Source organism: Mastigoproctus giganteus, chromosome 9 (genome assembly GCF_048544385.1).
Source record: "Mastigoproctus giganteus isolate SK-2022 chromosome 9, ASM4854438v1, whole genome shotgun sequence".
Lineage (NCBI taxonomy): Eukaryota > Metazoa > Arthropoda > Arachnida > Uropygi > Thelyphonidae > Mastigoproctus > Mastigoproctus giganteus.
Genome location: NC_143583.1, coordinates 145,242,134 through 145,269,111, shown reverse-complemented (window position 1 = coordinate 145,269,111; position 26,978 = coordinate 145,242,134). Strand labels below are relative to the sequence as shown.

Below are 26,978 nucleotides of genomic sequence, written 5' to 3'. Positions count from 1 at the left end.
ATCAGTCTTATCTTTACTACTAGTTCTGAAACTCTTTTACCTAAATGGAGCATTAATCTTTCGGCAATGCTATTTGAGAGTAGTGTGGCACCAAGGCAATTCGTCGTGAAGACGAATCTCCATCTGTCGTGAGAATTAACACAATTAAATTTACTTAGAAATCTTAAATCCTACTGGCACAGAAACACGTGAGAGGACGAGAAAGTCCTGATACTTTATATCATTTTGAAAAAGCTATTTTAAAATTTCAAAATAGGTGTAACTTCCTTTTCGTCAGGGATTGGGCAGAGTTTGAATTAACCAGGCTCCTCACATTGGATACTCCTGTATGTGTATTTTTGTCACCTTCCTGAGGGACAGGGCATTTAAAATATTCAGAGGGGTAAATGGAAGTCCAACTAGAGGTGCAAATAATCTAAGAAAGAAGAGGAAATAAAAGTAAACGCCTATAATCATAAACTCCAACCGTGAAATTGTGGAGAAAGTTGGATGGCCAAATATTCACTGATAGAAACAATTACAGCTTCTAACTTTACCATCTTGAGATCGACCTCATTCTGCCAAAAAAACAAAAACATTCTTCTTTAAACATTTCAGTATACTGATTTGTATTTGTCGTTATTAATTCTCTTTAATATATTCTCATTCTAGACTTCCTGACCAACACAGAAAAATGCACCCGAATCTACTGTGAACGCTAAATAATTACAGAAAATAAAGTATTAAAATTTTTTTAACTAATCTACATAAAAACAGATGAAATATCACAAAAAATAGAGTGGGCACACTAACGAACCTCAGTAATGATCAAAGCATTTTAATAACGAAAGTAGAGAAGGGTAATGCCACAGTTGTAGATAACTCAAGTATGTTAATTAAGCAACTTGTGGATGATAAAAAAAACCTACGTACGGACTAATTAAAAAGTACTCTATAACAAAGAAAAGTAAGCAGGAAAATAAAAAATGTATTACATAAAACAATGATTAGTCGAAGTTGATGTGAAATTACGAGGAACGTACTAGAACTCTTCACTTGTGTAGAGTCAAAATCTCTCTATTTCTTGTTGGGAAAAATTACAGGTAATATTCGTGCAGTTTCACTCACATTTCAGTGATTAGGTTGCTATCTCTTCAATAAAGTGACCTCACACGCGTAAGAACAATTCCTAATAATTTCAATTCTATTTAACTGCCATTAAAGAACAACCTCAATGACGTGATTCACCACGTTATTAAAGGAACAACTTCTGTACCCACGCTAATGAAGAAAGGACCACAATGCACAACGTAACTGAAGTAACAACCTCAATGACGTGGTTCACCACGTCATTGAGGTTGTTCCTTTAATGACGTGGTTAACCACGTCATTAAAGGAACATCCCCTAGCACCATGCCACTAAAAGCACAACTTAAAATTTATATGAATATGTTAGATCCACAGAAGTCAGATTCCTAAGATCTTTTGCTGATACATAAGAAGAATATTCCAATAGACCTCTTTAATGAGCATACCCGCTAAAGAGAACTTCGCAAAATAGACAGAAAAAATTTAAAATCCTATCAGAATCATTCACATAATAAATACGGTGTATGTGAACCAAACCAATGCATTGAATATAAGAATTATCAAGGAAAAGAAAATTCCACTACGAATGGAGGTTCGATGTTTACGAATATAGTCAAAGAAATTGGACCTCAAAATTGGACGTCTACACCATGGGGGAGGGAGGTAGACCACAACTATGCACATGCTTGGTTGCCCTTGAAAATTTCTGTTTTAGAGCTCTTACTGCCCTAACAACAAAGCAAAAATAAATAAATAAATAAAAATAATAAAATCCCAAACCCACTGGAGGAAGTGCTAGGCCAGCAAATAACTCCATACCCCGGCAGCACAAACCCAAGTTACCATAAAAAAAAACAATTAAATAAATAAAATAAAATAATAAATAATAATAAATTAAATTAATTAATTAAATAAAATTAAATTTAAAAAAATCCCGCACCTACCAGAAGTGAAAGACAAAACTTGTGAGTGCCAGCTAAATAAATAAAAAAATTAAAAATAAATAAAAAAACAAATTAGATAAATAAAAATAAAACGAATAAAAAGATTTCACTAGAAAGGAAAAAAACATATACAGGGTGTCTCAAAAATATTGGTACAAACGTTTAGGGGAGGTAGGTAACATCTAAAGGAATGTGAATCGCATAGGAACCCATAACCGGAAACGTCACGGGAAAGTAGTAGCAAAGGCACAAGAAGCAGAAATGACACGAGACAGTAATTAGTGGAAAACATTTATTTGACATAATATTAACAATGGAGTACGAGATGGATGCATTTCATGATGTTACAACAGATGCTCAAAGGTTCCACCATAAGACGCGATGCATGCGTGACACCGACGCAGCATGGATTGGCGGACACGGTCGAACACACCTGGAGCTTCTTTTACAGTAGCAGCAGCGCAGACGAGTCTCGCCACGAGATCCATTTCCGTCTCCACAGGCGATTCATACACGATAGATTTGAGGGCCCCCACAGAAAGAAATCAAGGCTCGATAAATCAGGTGAGCGTGGGGGGCCTAAGCCAGGCAACGGGTCCACCACGGCCAATCCATCGACGCCCAAAACGCTTATTCAAATGGTCACGAACACACCTTCCATAATGGACAGGCGCCCCGTCATGTTGAAACCAAATGTTGCGTCTCACATTTGCTGGAACATCGTCAAGTAACCCTGGTCGAACTTGTTCAAGAAAGATCCGATATTTAGCAGAGTTCATGCGGGATGTTTGTTACGGTATGGGCCGAATAAGCAGTCACCGACCATAAGTGCCCAGACATTTATTGCGAAGCGATGTTGTGCCGCATGGGGGCACACACCGTGTGGGTTGTCGTGAGCCCACACATGAGCATTGTGCTGATTGAATAAGCCTTCCCGAGTGAAATAAGCCTCAATCGTGGCCAAAACATAGGCTGGAAAATTCAAGTCTTGAACACTTTCTTGGAGAAACCACTGCGCAAAAGCCACACGTGCAGGATGATCTTGGGGAAGCAGTAACTGAATCCTTTGGAGATGAAAGGGTTGTAAGGAATCGTTGTGCCAGACACGCTGTACACTGCAACGAGACACTCCCAAGGCAGAGGCCACGGCACGTGTGCTGGTAGTAGGATTATTCTAGACGGCATTCAACACACTTTCTTCCATGGCGCGAGTTCGCGTCGAACGTGGTCTGCCCGCACTACTCCTGTTACCTCTAAATGACCCATAATCGCACAAATTTTGATGCACACCCACAAACAAACGGTGGTCCGGTACATGTCTATCTGGGAAGCGTTCTCCATAAATTCGTTGAGCGGCTCGTTCATTGCCCTCTGCTAATCCATACACCAGGTGCATGTCTGCCAGCTCACAGTTCGTGTATCGATGCATGCTCTTCGTGCGGCGACTACTGCTTAAATGAGTAAACCAGAAATTTTCCCTCTCGCGAACTGATGAACAGCGCCGTCTACCGACTTACGGTGACGTTTACAGTTATGGGTTCCTATGCGATTCACATTCCTTTAAATGTTACCTACCTCCCCTAAACGTTTGTACCAATATTTTTGAGACACCCTGTATATCTAATCCCTCATTGTCCGTCTACACCATGGGAGGGGAGACAGACCACAACTATGCATTAAAGTCCAATGTCAGCTGTGTCCTTAGGAGTCTCCACTAGGAAGGCAAATGGTGTCTCATAGTTTGAGCGAGAAGGCATCTCCGGCAATCAAAGGCATGGTGAGAAAATTCTTGCCGGAATTGGAAATTTTCTCTGGTGCTCAGGAAGTGCGGCTCAGTTCCAGGGGAAGTGACACCAGTGGAGAGAAGAAGGTTCTGTCGAAGATCTAGTCATTGATGACAGTGGTAAAGAATATGTTCCCTGCCTTGTGGGGCGCCACAAAAACAGAGTGATAATTCAACTACGTTGAAAGTTGCAAGCTTGGCATTAAGAGAGCCATTACCAGAGAGTAAATACCATAAAATTAAAAAAATCCCGCACCTACCAGAAGTGAAAGACAAAACTTGTGAGTGCCAGCTAAATAAATAAAAAAATTAAAAATAAACAAAAAAAAAAAACAAATTAGATAAATAAAAAAGAGAGAGAGAGAGAGAGAGGTAAAGTGGCAAAGGTGACGGATGGGTTAGGAATAAACTTTAAAGCAACCAGACCCTAAGAGATAAGTAGCCCATCTGCCTTGCTAACGCTGCATCAAAAGATTCCAACAGCGTATTTTCTCTGGCTTGGGATCCGAAGTGACATTGATGGAAATACCCAAGAAGGTCACGAGGACAGTAAGTCTGATGGAGAAGCACAGGCCTCTGTACAAAAGGAACAGATCACGGGAGGAAGACAACCGTTAAGGTTGAATGACAGGAATAGACAATCCTGCAGGCCCTACACATTGCCAAAAGTATCTGACGTTGAATGCAATAAAGTTTAGACTGGACTGAAACTTTCTTAACCTGATAGAACCAGGCGGCCGCACCATAGAAACAAATTGGCAAAAACACAGCTTTATAATACAAGTGCAGGGAGTGAGAGTTAAGTCCCCAAGACTGTTCGGAGAGCGAGACGCAGAAGCGAGAAAGTATATTTTTTGACTTCTTCTGAAAGACGTTCCAAGAAATTTTAGAGAAGAAACCATGGACAAGACCAGACCTCAGAGAAATCAACAAAAATGGCAAGAACGTACTTTGCAGAACGTAGTTTGCAGAATGAACTCGAGAAAGGAATTCAACGAATGCTTCTTCAGTAAGTACCTCGTCCAAGTCGTAAACCACATTGATCACCTGATACAAGAGAGGTATTACTAAAGAGAGAACTGAACTTACAGCGATCAATCTTTCAAGTGTTCTGACCAAAACACTTGACAAATAAGAGAGCAATAGGACGATTTCTCTTTCAAAGAAAAATTTCATTTTCTGTTCTAGAAAATTCAAATTTTCCTAAAATTTAATTTACTGAATAAGTTGCTCGCTACAATCCATAACGATGTTCCCTCATTTTCGTAGTTTATAACATGATCAAACCGAAGAATCGCGTTTTCTACATCTGATCACAAAGAGCTTCAGATCATTAGGCTTCCATATTTATTTGTTATATTTATAATACATCATTATTTACATAGAAGCTTTAATTGGGTATATAAGAAGTTATTAACACTACTTCGCAAAAACACGAAATATACCGAAATATGTATGCCTGAGTGTACCGATGTTAGTCCATGAGATTGACACTGCCTCTTCTTATTATACTAGTCCGTATAGTTGACAAATCCCAACTCAATACAGTGTTTGTGGAAAATGATTAAGCATGTGTATCGCTTCTGTACACTACTCAGGACTAAATATGCTGGCACTCTCCAAGATGACGGAAGAACATTACCATCATCTTGGAGGGTCTGTGCCGAGACTAACCACTGTCGAAGTGTCCCATGGTTGAATATGGACTCAGTTTGTTGGTTAATCCTGATTCTTAATTAAAACAGAAGACGGTATCTGTGTTGGTTGTGACATGGCAGACAACAGAGACGTTTAGTGTAGCACCATGACACTGGTGTGGATACTTTATTAAGTAACAGAAAATGGCACACGTCAAATCGTACATTGCCTCTACACAAGCTAGATCCTGACCTAGCTGAAGTAAGGGAAAATACCTGACCTGAGCAGTAGCTAACGCGGAAGCAGACAGTGAAGTACCATGGGCTGGTGCTGTTCTAACGAAGGGGGTCACCGACTCTCTGCAACTGAACAAAAAAGTTACTTTTGTAATTAATATGGCACCAAGTCAACAAGACGATTCTGGAAGGGGACGCTGTCCCATCCACGTTAGTGATTTCTTTAGAGGAGCCCCTCTTACCGGGATTCTTTCTTCAGGATTATCATTACTGCTTGATCCACTGTTACTGGCTACACGGACAACTGCAAAATAAAACAAAAAAAAATGCAGGTAATTGTCTGTACCAAAGTAATTTCTTATGCACACAGAGAGAGAGAGAGAGAGAGAGACACACACACACACACACACACACACACACACACACACACACACACACACACACACACACACACACACACACACACACACACACACAACAGATAATTAAACGCGTGGTATACAAATATAAGTTACCACATGTGGTATCATTACAAGTTCATTGATATTAGATAAATACTATATGCTTTCGTGGAGCTTCTTAGTCGATCGGGGAGAACCGGTGGACTTTCAGATTTTCAGAAAGGTATTATGGTTCGAGCACGTTTAGCAGGAGCCGCAATTGGGAAACCAAAGAAAATCGCTGGTGTGTTGAAAGCAACCAACATAAGCTGAAGACGAAAGGAAAAAGCGGCTCTAAAAGGAAGAAATATGGCAGAAAGTTGGTACTCCAAGAATGAGACCATAGAAATTTAAAGCGCATTGTGCGTCAGAAGAGAAGGTCCAATGTGTGGCAAGTGACTGAAAAATTCAATTTAGGCAAAGAAAGACCCATTTCCAACAGAACTATGTGGAGGAAGTTTAAGAGTTTGGGATTTATAGGCGTGTATTGCCTATACGGAATCCATTTCTTTTTGTAAAAAATTGAAATATTCGACAAGAATGGTTCCGCTAATGCCATGACTGGAATGTGGAACAAGGGAAAAATATCGTGTGGTCTGACGAGCCTCGATTTACACTTTTTTGCATCACTGGTAGGGTGAAAGTGTGGGGTGAACCTCATGAAGCGCATCCAGACTTCTATTGGTAAGGGCTCGGTCCACTCATACTGTTAGAAAGCCATGTTTCCTCCAATGAATATCTTCCTGTCATACCGTACCAACTTCATCCTGAAATGCTTAATTTTTTTCTGGGATCGGGATGGATTCTTTCAAGACGACAATGCAGCTACCCACCACTGTGCAAAAATTGTATCTGAATGGTTCGAAGAACATTCCCAATATTTCCAACATCTACCCTGGCCGATTAATTCTCCAGATCCGAATCCAGAGAATGTCTGGAATATGTTAGAAAGGACAGTTCGACTTCGCAGTTCTCTACAGACCACAATGCAGCAGCCGACAAATGTCCCGATGGACGAATGGTTAAATCTGGAACTAGTTTCCCTCAAACACTTAGTGGAATCCATGCAACGAAGTGTAATGCAGGCTGTAATTCGAGTAAAAGGTAGTCTTGCTAGATATTGTATAAAGGTTTCTAATTTTTTGGCCGTTCAATGTATAAGAGCATGCAGTATTCATATAACATACATTTTTTTTTTTATTTTAGAAGTTTACTATGGCTACTAAATGATGGCGTAAGTTATCTCCAAACTCGTTATGTTAAAAAGAAATAAATTTCCATTTATACTCAGGATGGCTGAAGCCTCTTATTCCTTATTTCTTTATGAATGCATTACTATTCAGAAAATTAAAATAGTCTTTTGAAATAAGTTCTGATAGTTCCAAAGAATAATGTTTTATTAAAGACAGTAATTTGAGTTCTTTAACGACAAAAAGAAAAAAGATCTTACCTCTTTTAGTTGGCCATATTTCCAGAAGATACTTGAACACTTCAATAGGTTTCCTTAATTCTGCAACAGGAGCTCCAGTTTCTGTATGGCACATAACAATTGGTCCAAAGCAGACAGCGAGGCTGTGGAAGGTCATTTTGTTCCGGTCGCTATGACTAGTTATTAGCTTCAGATGTTCCATTAGAAACAACACTATAAACTGAAAGTCAAAAACACAACTTTAATATCGATTCTCGAAAATAGTTATAACTAAAAGAAAACACTAAGTTGATAGAAATTAAAGAAAAATAATTTCTAGAGACATTTTATAACAGCAATATTTATACATTAATGTGAAACCCATAGCGAACGGCTGTGATAGACCAGGTTTGTTCTTTGTATTGTAACAAACCAGCAGATAAAATTAGTCCAACAAAATCTTTTTAAAGCCAAATATAATCCACTATATTGTTATGTTCGTTAATCATTTCCCATTTATATCTGAAGCAGATGGAGAGCTAGCTGATTGACTAGAAAGACTTATTCTGTGGTAACCAAAATGTTCACTAAACACAATGCAATCTGAAGGAAAGGCGAATAAAGCTCTGTAACCTTACATTTCTTATTGTACATATATAAATCTGAAATTAGATGTCCCTTCTCCTAACTGAGATCCAATTTGATCTGCATTAACTCTATTAGAGGCGTATGACCTTTCCTTTTGCTAGTTCATATCAGAAAAAAACTGTTTTTCACCAAAATTATACTCAAGCGTTAAAATAGTTTAACGTAGAGGAAACAGGCGTTAACCGGCATGTGAGATGACTTCTTAAATTAAAACTCCTTTATGTAGTGGAGATTGAAATAATGGAAAAGCACAGTCCTCATTTGCAAACCCTGATTAGGATGGAAAAGACATCCAAAGGAAGTTGTACCAATAACTGCAGGAAGAGCTAGAAACAAACGGTCGTATTTCATGTTGCTTCTAAAGCTTTACGAGGCATACGTCAGGACTCATTAATGGGGATTTTTACGGTGCACGAGACTTGGGCAAGTGCTGGTCTCCGTGCTGAGATGAAATAAAAATGGGAACGGGAAGTAATTGTTAGTGAGATCATTGATCGCAAGGTATGCAAAGACCCGCTATTATAGCTCCAGGAAATAATGACTACTTTCCATAGTGTCTGTGCACAACGCGAAAAGAACCAACCATTTGCCTTAATTGCTAACCGTATTTATCGACTCGGTGCCACTTTAAAAATTGCATCTGTTAAACACATAAGTACAGGGATGTAGTGTCCAATGAAGTTGGTGGGTGGCATTAGAAGCAGAAATAAACGTATCCTGTAACTTGGCGTGCCGAGAATATTAACGTTCGAACTACATCGTCACCTGCTGAACTAGAAATTGATATCAAGTTAATTAATATCGCTTTCCTTTGAAGATGAAGGTAATAATGAAAGGAAATGTTCAATGTTTTCCAAGCAGCGCTGGAATAAGAATATTACTTCAGCGATGACAGTAGAAATCGCTTCTTCTATAATTTGTTAGTAATCGTTCAACCAATGGGCAAAAACTGGTTACCATTAGGACTCATGAATATCACTAGGAGCTATAATTAAGGGAGAAGTACTCAGGCCTCTGACGGGTGCACACAGATTTTTCAAACATATGTTTTTGTCAGAAACATATCTTACAGATTCAACATTGCTTGCTACAAATATTTCACTCACTAATTCTAGAAATCAGTACGCGTTAGTAGCGCAGAAGGGATAATTTTTGGGGGCGAAAAGCCTGAGAGACTTGTAAGAAAGAGAGATCAGAACTTCATCTCCCAGTCTGAGTTTCCGATTCTCTTTTTTTTATTTGTTCAAGGATCAACTTAATATTAATAGATTTCCTAAACTGATACATTTTAAACTGAAATTAACTTTTTCAGTGTATAAGTCATTTCGCATCAGTAAGGAGCTGCCAAAATTCCACTGTATTTAAAATGTAGAGGGATTCATCCCATCTCATTAATGGGTGGGTGGGTGGTTGGTTGGTTGGCCAGGACCCACACCAGTTCAGCATGTGATTTAAAGCACAGGAAGAAAGATGTCAGATGGTGCAAATGGAAATTCTGAATAAAAAGTGTTTTTCACAGCATTCCAAGTTTAATTTCAAATGAGCTTACAAAATGTTTAAGTTGAGTTTGGAACAAAGATTGCTGTAAATTGCCTGTTGAAGGGCCAAAACGTTTTTTCATGTTTGATCTGAGCATTTGTCTAGCTTTAGAAGTGTATTACACGTCAAGAGGGGACCACCTTTAAAAAACAAACAAGAAAAAGGAAGAATCGACTAATCTGATGATTAATTATGCTGTGTGTGCGAAAATTCCACTGAAAAAATCACAATGGGGAAATTCAGTAAAAACTAAGTTTAATGTACATTTGTTAACAGGAATTAAGCACAAATTTGTTTCTGTACTTGTTTCCTTTTTTTCTAGAAATATCAACATTCAGTATATGCACTTTTTTTGGTGTGAATGTACCATCCATGTTTGCGTCATTAGTCAGCGCTGCTTCTTCTCCACCAATCAGCAAAACCAAACACCTGACATTACCTACTATTTCAATTCACTTAGAACTATTTTCTATACTTTTATAGTATAAAGAAACGGATTGCTATGTGTATATAACGATGATTGGTAAAGGTAAAAGAGAAATTCATCTGAAATCATCGTAGTAATATTTTATTATAATTAAGAAATTGTTATAATATGACTAATTAATATTTGAATTTTACTTAAATTTTAATATAATGCTGTCTCTTCATAAGTCCAGCAATCTGACAACGCCCGTAATTGCAGTGATTTCTTTTTTCCAGAAACATTTTCACATCAGTCGGTGACACTTCTACATAAATAACGTTTTTCATAATTTCAGAACAATAATAATTGCTGAATATAATTAAAACAACTGCTTATGACATACTAATAAAACTGCAACGACAGCTGGAACTTTTTTATATTCGACTCACAATTAAACAAAAATTATATACGAACTTCGAATTATTGTTATAAATTATAACTTTCGCTGAAATGGAATATTTTGTAAATTTAAGCTTACAAGCTACTCTTCACAGAGTTTTTCAAAAACTGCACATGTTAAAAAGAAGGTATGAGATAACAGAAAAGCTCATTCTATTATTATTTCATAAAGCGTCCACGGTTTGTGCTAAAAAGATGGCGGTCGAACATAGCTAATTATAATTTACAAAGTGGAAAAACAGAATATTAACACTAAAATGAGGAATAGTATTGCACCTAATTTAAGTACAAGTATCTTGAGCGCCCGCTGTATAGCCAGTACTGAGGACGCCTGTAAATAATTGATTAATTACCTTTATGTAATTTATGCGTCTTGGAGAAAACCATTGTATCAAATTCAATGAATAAACGTACTCACCCGATTAATCTTAGGGAGACATTCTAAGATGCTGAACATGAGTTTGGCATTTCCCTCTGGATCATCAGGTAAGCAGACGCTGAGCCCATCGACCAGCATATCGAACAACCCCTTCGTGAACAAAGGCTCTGGAAGTTCTCTGAGGTAGTCCTTCAGAACACCTAACGGCACATGTAACAAACAAGTTAGCATAACATTTTTAAATGGTGTTAAAATATATTTCATGAAATGTACTCCAAAATTTAACAGTGACTTGGTTGAATAATTCTGAAGTACTTAAACAGCCCCTTTATATGTGGCTTTAAAAACGCTGTTGTTGTAAAGTGTAATTCTAGGTTGCTGCATATCAAAATTATCTTGAAAGAAAACGCTTCGTTTGGTTTGATGTATTGGTTAGAGGGTTTGACCAGCGCATTTCAGTGGATCCCAGTAGTATGGGACGGTTCTATGGATGTTACAATGTTGCGAAATATTCATTAATTACATCATGGACAAAAGCTTTTCTAATTTCATAATTCTGTGCACATCAGGGGGAAACAATTGGAAACAATGAAGACTTTAGAAGAAAATCACTTGAGTTTATGTTAGTGAAGAAAATATTTTATATACAACTATTCAGCTCTGATATATCAAAGAAATAAATATGTTGCGCTGCCGTTGCTTTAATAAATAAAACTTGATTGAAGAATCAAACAACAAGCTGGAAACACCGTCCTTAATTAAAATAGGAAAACAGAGCCACCCTGTTGTGCGAATGAGCAGCAGTTGCCAACTGAAAAAGCAAACACTTGCGTAATGGAGACATTGAAAAAAATGAAATATATCGACGCATAGAAACGCTTAAACCGATTCCGAAATTTCCAATTGCATTTAATGCAATTTTTAAGTGAAGGACGCACACAACAAGAAAGCTGAAGACGCTCGCACAAATGAAAGCAAATGTAAGAATGGATTATATGCGATTCCTCGAAATTTCAATACATTTCGAAAAGGGATCCGTACTTACGCCTTCAGACGTACACTGCCCGATCCAGTAAACTGTGCGAACGCGATGTATGAAATAAGAACAGGTTTAAACGTGCGCAATTAAATCAGAGATATCAAAAAAGCAAAATGGTCGCATCAAGGCACTATGGACATTTCGAAGAAGCTTAATTGTCGGAAGCCACATCAGCCATTCTGCATATTCAGCAAGTCACTTGCATACAACAGCCACACGTTTAAATCTCGTAAAGTAAATGTGACTGATGTAAATTATTACTTTAACGGCACCCAAGAGTATGCTTTATCCGTATGTACATTATGTGTCTACATGTTCAAGCGGTAAATACAGCCTCGATTGAAGAGGAATTTAGAAATTTCTACAGTCGTTAACAGGAATCGTACCAGACCTCTCCAAATAAGTGCTGCCACGAAGAACACGTAACCGTCGATCCTTGAAAAGAGTCGTGAAAGCGAACAGAGCGACGTCTTTGGAAAACAAGGTCACAGCTCTAGATGTTCACAAGAACTTCCATAAATGTGTCCTAATCGGAGGGAGCTGTTGTTGTTGTTGTATAGTTTTAGGCTCGTCAGCAACATACCCCATATTGTACATACAATATATCAGGAAACTGCGTGTATTATTTCGTTGATTTGCTGTTTGCTAGACAAAAAACCCAAGTTTCCGGGAGAAAATGTCATGAGAACATACACTGTCCATCCTTAGCAATTACTTCCTACATTATGATGTCCTCGCGGGTAGCAAATGGTTATAATCACCGTCCTCCCCACACTGGGTGGAAAAGGTTCGAATCCCGTCAATGACACGAGGAACTTTGGTGAATTTTTCATCCGTGGCTGAATTTGTCAGTCTCATGCGAGGATAGCCAGATTTTTTCTTCTAGAAGCTTGGGTTTTTCGTCCAGCAAAACAGGCGAACTGACCAGAGAACACACGAAATTTACTTAGGATTTCTGCTCGGAGGGGAAATTAAATTATATTAAGAATATTCCAAGTACGATAAACTTTCTGAATGCATCTAATTGCGAAGTTATGAAAGTGAAGCATTGCTAAATAGGAAACGTAAGAAAATATCTGAGATACATCACGAGTAGTAACAGCAAGCACCTCTTAAATTAATAAATATCACTTATTATATGTCTTTTGTGCTGTTTTTATCATGGCAGTTGTGCTGTAGTTTTCTTTTTTTTTTGCGAAACGATTTTTTGGGGGATGTGCACATATACTTGTACGTAATAATGGAGAGAATGTTTGCATTTTGGGCAAACAAAACAGATAAGTAGTGCATGACCCAGTTTTCTTCGTGTTGTAAACATAAAGTAGATCAAATTGATCGATGCAGTGGAGTTCTACGCTGCCAGAAGGAGAAGCTAATTCAAAATTCACTTTTAATTTTCATATAAAGAAAAATATCTTAGAAAGTGATATTTAATATCTAAGTTATGTTAAATTGTTCCAGTCGTAAACTATTAAGAAAGAAAGAAATAAGATAATCGATTGATATATAAACTGATTATCTTATCTATTCGTCTTTTTAATTAGAATACAAAAAAGAGTATATGGAGAGAAAGAAATAATGCAGAGAGAGAAAGAGAGAGATTACAAAGAGTAATAAAAGAGACGATTCAGTCATAAACTCCGTTTGTTTCACTATAAAATGGCTCTGATAGATTTTGACAGGAAACTTTGATATCTTTAACATTAATCTGGTTAAAATATCGGACAAAATCTGGCACGGTTAACCACTCAGCTGATCATTTATTACTCCACCACAGAATATTTGTACACATATATTTCCAAGTATTGTGTTGGTGGTAGATTTAACCCCTACATACAGCCAATCATATTCTAGCATGGTAGTTAATTCCTCTTCCCAGTAAGTCAGTTCCAACGCAAGATCTCAAGAGCTGATTTATGTCCAATGGGCAGTTTTCTTTTCAACTAAGAAATATTGTTTAAAAGTGTTCCAGAAACTGCTTCGGCAATTTATTACATACCGTATTGTATAATAGTGCTATATTTAGGAGTGTAAGAGTAGAGAGTTCGATCCCGTCTGGCAATAATGACAATGCGACCGCATTTGGAGTATTCTATTTAGGTCTGGACAAAGCACCTCAAAAATAAGACAGAACTTCTGGAGATGGTTTAAAGAAATGCGACTATATTAGTGATGAGAGCAAAACGATGAACATATGAAGAATGGGTTAGAAGGTGTGGAAACTGTAAAGTTTGACAACTGCACATCTAAAGGGAGATATATGATTGAGATGTATAAGATGCTGAAGAGGACATGGATAAAATGAATGGGGTGTGTTCTCCCCTAGGTGAAACATAAATTAGGGAGCACAAATACGACAGAAGACTGGATCTCGTGAAGTTCACTTGGGTAGCAGGTTGTGGAGGACTGGAATAAGTTGCCTCCCAACGCTGCCATAGAGGTGACGAGTCTGGCTAAGTTCAAAGCGGAATTGTATTACTTGGTGGAAATGGGAATAGTATGAATGATTTGAATGATTTTCATAATACAGGAACTTCCCAACTTACATATGGGTTGCGTTCCGCGGAACGCTACGTAAGTCGGAATTTCCCCTATGCTTGTGCAGCACTCGTAAATGTGCTCCCTGAATTGAATGAATCAAAAAATAAATGTTCGACGAACATGTAAATAGAATTATTGTATTTATTCAATTTTTTTATCTCATACGCAGGAAAAATTACAAAAGCGTGCAATTTAAAAAAAAATCAAAATTAAAAAATTACAAAAAAAAGAGAGGAGACAGGTATAACGTCAGTAAGTTTTACCTCTCGAGCATCGTTGCTAGAATCGTCTTTCCGCTGCGGAGGTTGAGGGCTGTGAAGATTTAGAAGGGATCGGCCGCTCAACTTTACAAAACAACATATTAACGGATGACTGGACGGTGGCTTTTTTCTTTTCATCGTAGATTTCTTTGTAGCAAGCATATTCACCTCTCTGCTAACTTTTAAGAATCGTTCGCTGTCAGGATCCATCTCCTCAAACCTCGCCATTGCCGATGCAATTTCACGAAATGCCATTGCCATCTCTCTGGCGATTAAGCAAAATCTTGAAAGGAACGTCGTTGTCTTTACAATATTTTTCAACCTCGGGAATGAAGCAGCATTTAAACCAACCCTCAAAGAGAAAGATATTGTTATCCAAGCTCTCTGGTTCGATGAGAAATGAACGGGTAGGGTGACTTTATTGATGCCCTTAAATGCACGAGGATTTACAGAATGGTACACAAGCAGTGGTTTTAATCTGTAATCTCCTCCTGCATTAACCCCAAGCAAGAGCGTGGCACTATCTTTTGACGCCTTGAAACCTGGCATTGTATTTTCCTCTTTGGCAATGTATGTTCGATCCGGCATTTTTTTTTTCCAATACCGAGCAGCGTCTTCAACGTTAAAAATTTGCTGCATTGAATAGCCACCTTCATCAATAATTTTTTCCAACACATCACAAAATTTCTCTGCAGCTGCAGAATCGGCACTGGCGACTTCACTGCATACTTGAACGTAGTGGAAACCAGCGCGATGCTTGGACCTATTAAAGCACCCGTTGCTTGCCACGAACTTGGATTGGGGTTCGCCGTACTTATCCTAATATCTTTATAAATACTTGTTGCTTTTGCTTGAATGGTCATAGACTCAGGGGCACTCGCTTCTGAATTTGATTTTCCATCCATATTATTGACAGCTGTTCCATCTTCGATATAGCACTTGAACGCTGTTTTGTGATCACTGTTGATCTTCAGTGCGTTGATTCTTTGACATGTTCTTTTATACGCGCACTTTAAAATAGTATTCACTGTTGAAGCAGCGAGACCCAATTCCCTTGCAATAGATGACAAACTTTGTTCGGCTTAGTACTTCTTAATCATTTTCATCTTCATTTCTAAATCAATTTTGTTTCGTTTCCTGGCACTGCCAGCACTTGTACTTTTCGTTGGTCCCTTTCCTTTTATCATTGTAATACGTAAATAGGAATGAAGGGAAGTTTCTGAAAATTTGTTTCTTATATGATTGAAGAATTCAGTGAAGGGGAACACATTTCACACCATAATAGCGTAAAAACCCACACAATTGCAGTTATCGGTATTATCGCAAATGCAATAAGATCGAGTTTACTACCCGTTTGTAATAAGGTGCACTAACAGAAAAGCCCAATAAACTGGAAAGTGCAAATTGTTTTTATTGTTTCTTGGTCGTGATCTCCAGAAACGTGCTTTAGAAAATATCACAAAGGCGTTCAAAATTGATTCTTATAACGGGAATATATGATAACGATGAAAGGGTACTGCAATTTACATGATAAATATGACCTTTTAGAGAGATAAATAGCTTAGTAATATAGCGAAATTTTTAGCTTCCAAGGACTTGGAACGAATTACAAAAAAATAATAACAAATAATGTGTTATTGGGTTCACATTACTCCATTTATTCCTACAGGATTCAAAATACGTTTCCACGATTTTTTTAAGTTTGCACCGGCCGGCAAAAACTTACGTAAAGTCGAATATCCGTAAGTCGAGTCACGTAAGTCGGAGAGTTTTGTATTATTTCGACTTTTGAAATAATCTATTAGTAGGCATTCGATTATACCCATCACTAACTTGATTATCAAACCAGAAACAGCACGTCATTTCTTCTAAAGAACATCTAACTCATAAAGTTGTCATCGAACTGGAAGCCATGCTTCAAAAGTTATCAGGCTGTTAAAGGCTGAGTTCGGGGTTCTCACCTATTGAGCGGATGAAAAATTGTTTTCCACAATAGCACCCCACGTAGGGTTAACCTGTGGGACGATAAGGATCAGCTCATGCATAAGTCGTCAAGATTTGTAACTGCTGCATCGTTCAAAATATCAAGATATTATGGTGTAAAGTATTCCCTCCAGAAACACATTTAAAATATTAAATTTATAATACTCTTCAGCTTACATATGCAAACTAAATGAAATGAGTGAGACTCAATAAGTGCAAACTTCACTCCTTTTTCATTCTGTCAGGTTGACCGTAAGAAAATAACAGGACAAAGAACGAAAAACCAAATTTGGAAGCCTGGATAATAACTCAACCAGAGAAATAAGAGCTTAACTCATACGTATAATTGAACGACGCATGGCACCTTACATGCACACGCGACATGGCTCATGGTTGCTTTTCAAGAGCCTCAAACGAATGAGCTGGTTCAAAGCAGCAGAAGCCTAACAACGATACTGGCTTATATATTATAACGATATTGATCTTGAGAATTGTAAGGACTTTTACGGAAACTGTTAAGCTGCATCGTCACGTTAAACATATTTCAATAATATGCTGGATGCACAAAATCTAAAATTACAACAGTCTCAAATAAAGCCAGTCTTACAGACAGATTCCAATCAGATTTCCTTCTCTTGCACGGAATTCAATGTCTAAGTTAGTGAGTGTCCAGGAGACTGACTATAAGGGGGAAAAAAGCATATCTAAGATTATTAAACTAAAGGTAGGAAATAAATACACCTACATCGAGTTGATGCTTAAGAATGTAAATGCTGGATTTTTTATTATTATGTGTTTGAAATTTTATAAACTTTAAATATTTTCTGTAACGAAATCATTTAACTGTAACTAATTTTGCTATTCATAAAGAGATAAGCATTGAACGTAAGCCTATTGGTAACCTTCTGTACAGGGGAAAACATTTCGTTGAATAACTCAATCAGTCGGCCGCAGTTTCCCTTTCTTTCTTTCTTTCTTTCTTATCAGATAAACTTTTCGGCAGTTATATTATTTATTGAAATTAAGTACAAAATAATATATTGCGCCCCAATTTCGTAGGGCAACACGGAAGAGTTGTGGAATGTTTTAACCTTAGTTAATCACAATTCAACTTTATAGGTTCGTAAGAATTTTAGTGCTATCACGAATAATTGCACAACCCAATAATAATCTTTAATTATTATAACAGTTGGTTATCAGTTCCTCCCCCCTCCCTTCAGTATAGGGAAACGGGAGTGAAGTTTATACTTACTGAGTCCCATCTCACTCCATATATTTTACATATATTGGTTAATAATTTATTATTAATTCAAATATTAGATTTATTTAAGTAGCTCTTTGTTTTATTATTTATTCATATAGTTCGGCCTGATGACAAATATTTTCTTATTTTCATGTATTATTTCTTCTTATTATTCTTCTGCAGGAACCCCCAAGGGCTGACATATGGTGAGTATGGGCTTGACACACCCAAGGTCCTGAGCTGGATATCATCATTGTTCTCTTTCTTGGTGATTCCCTACTAGTTCTCTCTCTCTCTCTCTCTCAGGGTAACTCGGGGAATCTTTTTTTTTTTTTTTTTGGCTGGTGCAGCATAAGCCTCAGACTTCCTTGCACCAAAAAGCTAATAATAATAATAATAATGATAATAATAATAATATTATTATTATTATTATTATTATTCTTAGAAGTCAGCAGTGGAGAGAATAACAATACCTCGGAAAGAGGGAGGAAGGGGCCTGACAGACCTGATAGAACAAACAGCGATAGTTAACCTGAAGGATTACTTCGAGAACAACACAGCACCACTCTACCAGGTCATAGGGAAGATAGATAAGTGGTATACCCCCACTCAACCTAACCCCAACCAGGAGACACAAACGAAGCTAGAAAGATGAACAAAGAATATACTCCATGGCAGACACTACAATGACCTCCATCAAGATCACATCGACACCATTGCTTCCAATGCATGGCTCACAAGTTGGACGCTCTTCCCCGAGACTGAAGGATTCATGCTGGCCATCCAAGACCAAGACCAAGTAATCAACACCAGAAACTATAGAAAATACATCTCAAAGGAGCCCGGAATGTCAAATGACACATGTCGACGATGCCACCTGGCCTCAGAAACGATCCAATACATCACCGCGGGGTGCAAGGTGATCACCCAGACCGAGTACATTCATGGACACGACCAGGTAGCCAGGATAATACATCAAAAGCCAGCGAGGAAATACAAGTTGACCAAAGAAAGTGTACCATACTACAAGTACAAACCCCAAACAGTACTAGAGACCCGAACCCACAAGCTGTACTGGGATCGCGCCATAATAACGGATAAGACCATCCCGCACAACAGAGCGGACATAACCCTTGTGGACAAGATGGAAAAGGCTACCTACCTGAATGACATAGCGGTGCCGAACACTAGTAATGTCCAGAAAACCCATGAGGAAAAAAATTAGGAAGTACACGAACCTGAGACATGAGATCAAGGAGATGTGGCATATGCAAGAAGTATCAACCATCCCAATCATCGTGTCAACCGCCGGTATGATACCAAAGACTCTACATAGTAGCCTAGCAGCAATAGGTCTCCCAGAGATCACCTACAAGGAACTCCAGAAAGTCGAAATCCTGAACACCTGTAGGATAGTCAGAGATTTCCTCGACCGACAGTAACACCAGACATTACAACCACCTTGTACCTGGTAGCAGTACCCGTCATCACGGAGTGGACCCCCCCACCAATCAGGGAGAAATAATATAAGAGCAACAACAATAATAATAATATTTTCTTGTAGGAAATGTTTCTGTCACCACTACAGCGATAGAAACTGTTCCTACAAGCTTAAATTACTACAGTAGGAGGAAAAACAACAAGGTCATTCACTAGGCTTCCACCTACTTCATCTTCATTCACTCCACTGTGAATATGGAGTGAGTAGGCCTAGTGAATGATCTCAAGACGCTTATTATTTGCTCCTTACTATAGTATGTATTCGTTCTTGCACTAACCATTCAAAATTTTCCCATAGTTTTCCTTTATTTGCAGATCAATTCATTTTACGCTTTGAATTTTTTTGAATTTTTTTATCAAAATTCTTTAGTTCAAACGAGACGTGCAAAGCACTGATAATAACGGAAATATTTTCGCCACAGTGAAAGTTTCTCTAAAATGGTATTTTACTTTTGTTGCATTGTAACAGGATTTTACTGTATACATTATGTTTTTTTTTTTTTTTTTTTTTTGTAATTTGCTGTCGAATATTAGCATTTCGTTGATATTTTCCAACTCGAACACAGTGTCACGTGACTTGTTGTAATGCAAGGACATATTGCAATTAAAAAAAAAAACTTTATACTTTATGTAGAAAGGCTTCATTTAAGAATGAAACCTCTCTACATAAGCCTTTCTTCCTTCACAGAGGAAAGAATAAGGTAAATGTTTCGTTCCATCGTAATTCTGCTCTAGGACTTCTGTGATAGGAGATTGCACTGATTGCGAATAACTTCACAAAAAAAGAAAAAAAAAAAAAAGAAAGAAAATAGAAAGTACGAAAAACTTATCATCTTGATTGGACGAACGAAAATAAAAAAATTGTCATTTTGAATTAGTTGGATTCGAGTGTTTTATGGTCCAAATCAGAAAACTATTAGCATATAAAAAAGCATGCCCTACTTAGAGCGAATTAAATAAAAATAATATGATAAAATAGTATTTGTAAATGAAACTTTAAAAGCGTAAAATCAGTCCCCTGAAGAAAGCCAAAATATGAGATTTAGAAAAGATGTATCATTGCGTTTCTTTTCTTTTTTTCTTTTTTTTTTCAGCCTTAAAAAATTCAGTGAAAACATTCAGTTCAGTGAAGCTGACAAAAATTAGCAGATGTCTTTTCTTGAATATTCTCTATCGGTACACCACTCTCGAATAAACAGACACAAATTACGCGGAATAACGAGTTACTAATTAAAGGTTTATGACAAATTGTCTCGTGGGTATTTTTATCGATTACTGAAGAATCGTGGGAATAATAAACAGGCTTCGGCAGAAAAATAAAATGTTAAAAACAGATAAATTATCTGACTAATGAAGTTTAAATTGATATCTGGAATGACACTTAATTATCGCAATATGTAAATAAATATAGAAGGATTCTAAATCCACAACCCAGAATAAGCTGAAATATATTTTTTTCATCTTACCAATAAAAATATTCTGAATTACAAAGTCTGCTGAAATATTGAAATAAAAAACAGCTTAAAAAGTTTCATGCCTGAAAAGATTTTAAACACATTAATTACTGGAGGACATGTGATTCTTTTTTCAGGGATTTCTTGACATGGCTTTGAAACCAGCTTGATTCAAATTCCGTCGGGAAGACTGGAGGAGTTTTTAAAGGCTGCTTCAAATGGAGATATAATTAGCCGATCACAGATTCAGCGAGTAACGTCCCCCAACCTGCTGCTGAGGTCACTATATCTATATATACATTTTTGACTCGAAAACAGTACTCTCCATTAAACTCCGTTCATTTCATTAAATACCGGTTTACAGCCAAATTGGCTGCTTTTATTCTGAGGTAACACCGTGATGTCAGTGAAAGAAGAAATAATCACTTTAACAAGAAAACTATCGTTGGATATAAACACAATAGAAAAAACCACTTCATCCGTTCCATCCCCTCTAATAATTTGTCTAATTCTTCCTTAAATTTATTCAGACTACCCACTTCCAGGACACCAGATGGAAGTTTGTTCCAACAATCAATTACTCTCTGGCTGAAAGCAAATTTTCGCACATCTATCCTGCAGTCATTCGCTTTCACTTTATACCTCCTCATGACTATTGTCTGAGTAAGGATGCATTTAGTTTACTCAGTCCATTCAAGGCCTTAAATATTCAGTGAGATCGCCTAATTTCCAGACAAATTCTTCTTCCTTGGAATATGCGACTTCCGCCTTATGATTTTACTCCTAAGAGCTGGCCGAAAGTTGACACCATCTCCACGTATATATCGAAAAATCTTTGTAGGACATCGAGTTGAATACCCTGATTTTTTGATATACGGATGGCTCGAAGTCTGAAATGTTTGTAGGATCTGCTTGTGGCGTCTCAAGCAAAACTATCAGCAATCGGACCGTGTGAACGTAATATACAGTGACGGAAAAAAATCTATAACACTTTAAAAAAGGTAGCATTTGTAGTAAAATGTATAAGATATTGCTTGATTACAGTCATTTTGTTTGTCGTAAAGCAAAGGTACTGCGTCAGATATTGCATCAGACAGTAATTGCAAAGTATTGCATCAGCCGTTTCTATAAATACGGCGTTGGTAAGGGTATATACGCTCGTTAGTATCCTTTTTTTTGCGGAGGTGTAAGCATGGCTCCATATGTTCAGTTGACACCAAGAAAAAAAGGTGTAACTGTTGCTCTGTCCCAGGAAGGGCTTTCTACGCGTGCTATCGCCGATAAAATAGGCTGCCACCAGTCAACAGTATCCCGGGTGCTGAAATTAAAGAGTGAAACCGGTGATGTGAAGAGAAGACCTGGATCGGGCCGTAAGAGAGTGACTGCGCCTTCCCAAGATCGATGTTTGAAATGGCTATGCCTTTTTGAATGTGTGAATCGCCATGCTAGTGCTCCTGAGCTAAAACTGTACTTTGAGATGAGATGGCCTCTGGTGTTGAAACAAGTGCACAAACTATCCAAAGACGGCTTTCGGAATGTGGTCTGCATGCTTATCGGCCCGAGAAGAAGTCTTTGTCGACCCAACAAATGAAGAAGAAGAGACTTGCTTGGGCTAAAACGCATGTTTCATGGACAAAATAGCAATGGGACACCGTCATCTTTTCTGACGAATCGAAATTCAACCGGCACGGCTCGGATGGGAAACGATATGTCAGAAGACGAAAGTCAGAGGCATACCATCCTGACTGCATAACACCGACTGTAACGTTCCCCGCCGGTCAGATGATCTGGGGATGCATAACAAGCAAAGGGGTGGGGCGAATTAAGTTTATTAACGGAACGATGAATGCAGAAACCTACACTGCTACATTGGAGGAGGAGTTTGGACGTCTGTGTGGGATCACGACACACACGTCCAAAACTGCATTTTTCAACAGGACTCAGCACCTTTCCACACAGCAAAATTGGTAAGTTTTATGTTATTTAGATTTAATGAGGAGTTTATATTCTTGTCCCACAAGGTTTAAAACATTTAAAACATTCACCAATGTTTCCCTTCGTTTTTCTCCCTTAAGGTGCAGTCATACCTCAGAAATGCTGGCATTACAGTGTTGGACTGGCTGGCAACAGTCCACATTTGAACCTTATTGAAAATTGCTGGTACATAATGTCTAAAATTTCTCAGAAACCAACAAGTAAGACTGCAGGAGAGCATTGTAAGGGTGTCGTACCACGAAATTCGGCAACCGTATATCCAGAAGTTGATTAACTCTATGCCGATGTGCCAGATCGGTGCAAGGCTGTAATTGCAGCTCGAGGAGGAACAACAAAATATTGAGGACTTATTTTTGTAATTTTGTTAATTTTGTAATTTCAGTTTGTACACGTAAATGCAATGAAATTTACGTTTGGTTGTCATGATTGCCATTTGCATGATTTCTCATATTTCCATTAATTACGCATTTTACCTTTTGGGAAGATATTTATGGCAATTAGGTATATCAGGTGGATTCTTTTTCATTGGATTTCATTCACAGAGATATATATCCCATCTAACAAATGCATTTCGAACATTTCTACAGCCCACAATGCAGCGCAAAACACATTATTTGCAAAATTCACAAGGGATGCAGTTTTTTTTTTCCGCCACTGTATACTCACTGCAGGGATACATGCAATAGAATTTGCCTTGGATTATAAAATCCCACCAATGCCAAAGATGAATGATATATAACGACTCTCTAAGTGTATTGCAGGCCTTATCAGAAATGATAGATAGTTAGACTTAGATATGCGTTTAGCGAAATCAGCAACGCCACAGAACTACATCCTCTTTTTAGTCTGCCGTACAAACTACGAATATCTAATCCACAACAAACTGAATTCACGAATGCAAGAACCTTGGCAGGGGCACACCACTAACATGCTGAAGGAAATTATGTAATCATGCATTGATAGAACAGTCAGGGCAGAGATTCGCCCGGAGGAAGTAATCCTTACTCGGCTTCGCACAGGACATTCTCACCTGACGCATTCCTGTCTGCCGAGGGCTGATGATCATCCTATGCGTAGCTGTTGTGACACCATTTTCGAACATATTTTAATCGAATATACGTGTTTTGATAATGAACGCCGTCTATATTTTACTGATCATCTGCGTGAGCAGATGATCAGTAAAATATAGACGGCGTTCATTATCAAAACTTTATACACCCCGATCTTTATACACCACGATCTTTATACACCCCGATTGATATTATCATACAATGAAAATGTGTCAGATATATTCAAGTTTTTACAATTTATATAATTTATATAATTTTATCTAGGTGCGCTGTTGTTTTATATGCTACAACTATTTTATATTATATATTCTTTTATAATACATTAATTAAGTTTGCTATTTTATACCTTTTGACTTGGCGCACTATAGCCTCAGACGCTGATACGCCATAAAACCCCTAACCAACCAACCAACCAACCATCTACGTTATTCTGGGATTACTGCTACCCATACAAGAAACCTCCCTGACAACGACCACATCCACATCCAGATAAGGAATCTTTCTTATACAGATAAAAAATAACAATCATACGCTGAGTATGCACTGAAAAATGGACGGAAATTTGGCATAACCTGTTATATAAGAAGTTGAGATACATAAAAGGAAATCCATAGCTGTGGAAATCCATCTTCAGAGCAAATAGCCATTTTATGAACCTGTACAGTCCCCAAAACAGTAACAACAGCAGCTGCTCCTATCAATGTCAAACTTCGATTGTCACTTCTCAGCCCATCGGGCTAATTGTTCTAGGTTTTGTTTCAGCAGAACGCCCTGATTCATGTTATGAATCGCTCTGTCAACTTTTGTATCAGGTAGAAACGTAGACAATAAAGTTGATATGCCTTCATCAATTACACTTTCAGAATATTAAACCTCATGCAGAATGGCGCAAGGTCAATTTTGCTACGACCATTTCTTATCCATATAATAAATAATTTATGGAAGAGAAACTTAAGGGATCCTTAAGTAATTCCTCTAGTAGAGCTGCAGGACTAGCTGGCATATGTTACATCATGCTAAAGCATCTAAATGACAAAGCCTTGAAGTTCCTTACTGCTTTTCTACAACCGGATCTTTAGGAAAAATGACTATTCGTTATCTTGATATCATTCACTTGCGTTAGTCTTTCCAAAGACTGGAAAAGATCCCTCTTTGCCAAGTAATTGTAGGCCAGTCTCGCTTACTAGCTGCTTAAACAAAACTCTAGGAAAAAAATGGTACATCAGAGGCTCACGCGGATTTTAGAATCACAAAACATCATGAGTGGTCATCAGTATGGTTTCGAATGAGCAGATCCATTTGAAATATCAGAGCTGAGCCTAACGTTCAAAATGCTTTTGTAAAGAAACATCTGATAATAGTACCTCTGGATACTGCGAAAGTCTTTGACACCATATGGAGATATGGCATCCTTCAAGACTTGTACAATATAGGCTTAAACTTTCCCTACTTTAAAGTTTTTCTGGTTCGTTACAAGGGTGTTTTCCTCTCTGCACTTTCAGGAGCAAGGTGTACCGCTGTGGTCTATTCTCAGTCTATTATATTAGCCCTCAGAATAAATAGCAAGACATACGACATCCCAAATACGGTGGAAGCATACATGTACCCTGCTAATCTTATTATATCCTGCTGTTCTTAGAAAATGAATAACGCAGAGCGCCAAATGCAGCTGGAGACAAATAAGTTGGAAGACTGGACCCTACGAAATGGTTATCGAATTTCTGACCACAAATCTATCATTACTGCAAAACACATGCGCTACACCCTGATTTCGAAATGCCAATAAAGGATAGTATTATTCCAGTTTAAAATACCATTAATTTTTTAGGATTAATATGGGACAATAGACTTAAATTTCAGACACATGTAACAAGGCTTCGCACTGACTACTTGCAAAGCTAAACACCATTCGATCAGCATCTGCTACATCGTGGGATGCAAACAGAGAATCTGTACTACATTTATAAAAGAGTATTAATGAGATCACGGCTAGGTTATATATAGTTCTCCAGTGCATTTCTTAGCCAGGAAGAGAGTATTACAATGTCTCAGTACTGTCCAGCATAGTGCACTTCGCAGCCATCGGAACTTTTAGAACTTCTCCAGCGCAAAGTTTGTATATAGAAGTAAATGAACTTACACTATTTCTCAGGAGAGGAGGCAAACCCTCTTGTATACATATACAGCTAAAATACAAAGTCTTCCCACACATCCCATCCGGAAATACCTCAGTGATCCCCAGTGGTTTTCTTTTTATGCGGACATGTGCTGTGTCTTATGTACGGCGCCACCTAGTTGAACTCCGCCATGGTACAGTAATGAATACAGAATTCTGCAAAATGACCAGATATGAGTATAGCGCTATGTCTGCGAAGTTGTCTGCGCGGTAGCACAGTGGTATTGTCATCGTTCTCCCCCACACTGGGTGGAAAAGGCCCGGGTTCGAATCCCGTCGATGACGCGAGGAACTTTGATGGGCTTTTTTCACTCCGTGGCTGAGTTAGTCGTCCTCAGTATAGATAGCAAGGTTTTCCCCCCAGAAACTGGGGTTTTTCGTCTAAGAAAACAGAAAAATCGACCATAGAACACATGCAATTAACAGACATAAGACACACAGCACGGCAGATGAATTTAATTATTCGAATGACCTAAAAATAATAATTTGTTTTTATGTCTGCGAAGTGTGTGTCTTGTTCTGTTGTGTTGTATCTGGCCACTTAGCTATTAGGAAGCAGCGATCACCAGGATGGCTGCTCCCTAGTACCCGTCCACGCCACGAGGAGGCGGGACACAACAATACACGTACTGTCAAACGAAAGTGACAAGTTAAGAATCTCACATCCACTGGAGGAAAAATCAATTCCAGTGGATGCCACCAGATCCCGTACCACTAGGAGCCCAAATCGGTGGTACCAGCAAAAAAATAAATAAATAGAATAAAAAAA

General features: G+C 38.0%; 1 protein-coding gene across 1 annotated transcript in view; it reads right to left on the bottom strand.

Annotated features, from left to right (window-relative positions):
• Positions 1-5,585: 5,585 nt before the first annotated feature.
• Positions 5,586-26,978, bottom strand: part of LOC150080794 (rho GTPase-activating protein 100F-like) — a 172,117-nt gene continuing 150,724 nt past the window's right edge. Inside the window, exons 6-8 of the mRNA XM_090382139.1 lie at positions 10,988-11,148; positions 7,560-7,758; positions 5,586-5,973 (exon numbers count right to left, since the gene is read on the bottom strand). Coding sequence (XP_090238265.1) covers positions 5,840-5,973; positions 7,560-7,758; positions 10,988-11,148 — 494 coding nt within the window. The 3' untranslated portion in view covers positions 5,586-5,839. The remainder of the gene's footprint in view (positions 5,974-7,559; positions 7,759-10,987; positions 11,149-26,978) is intronic.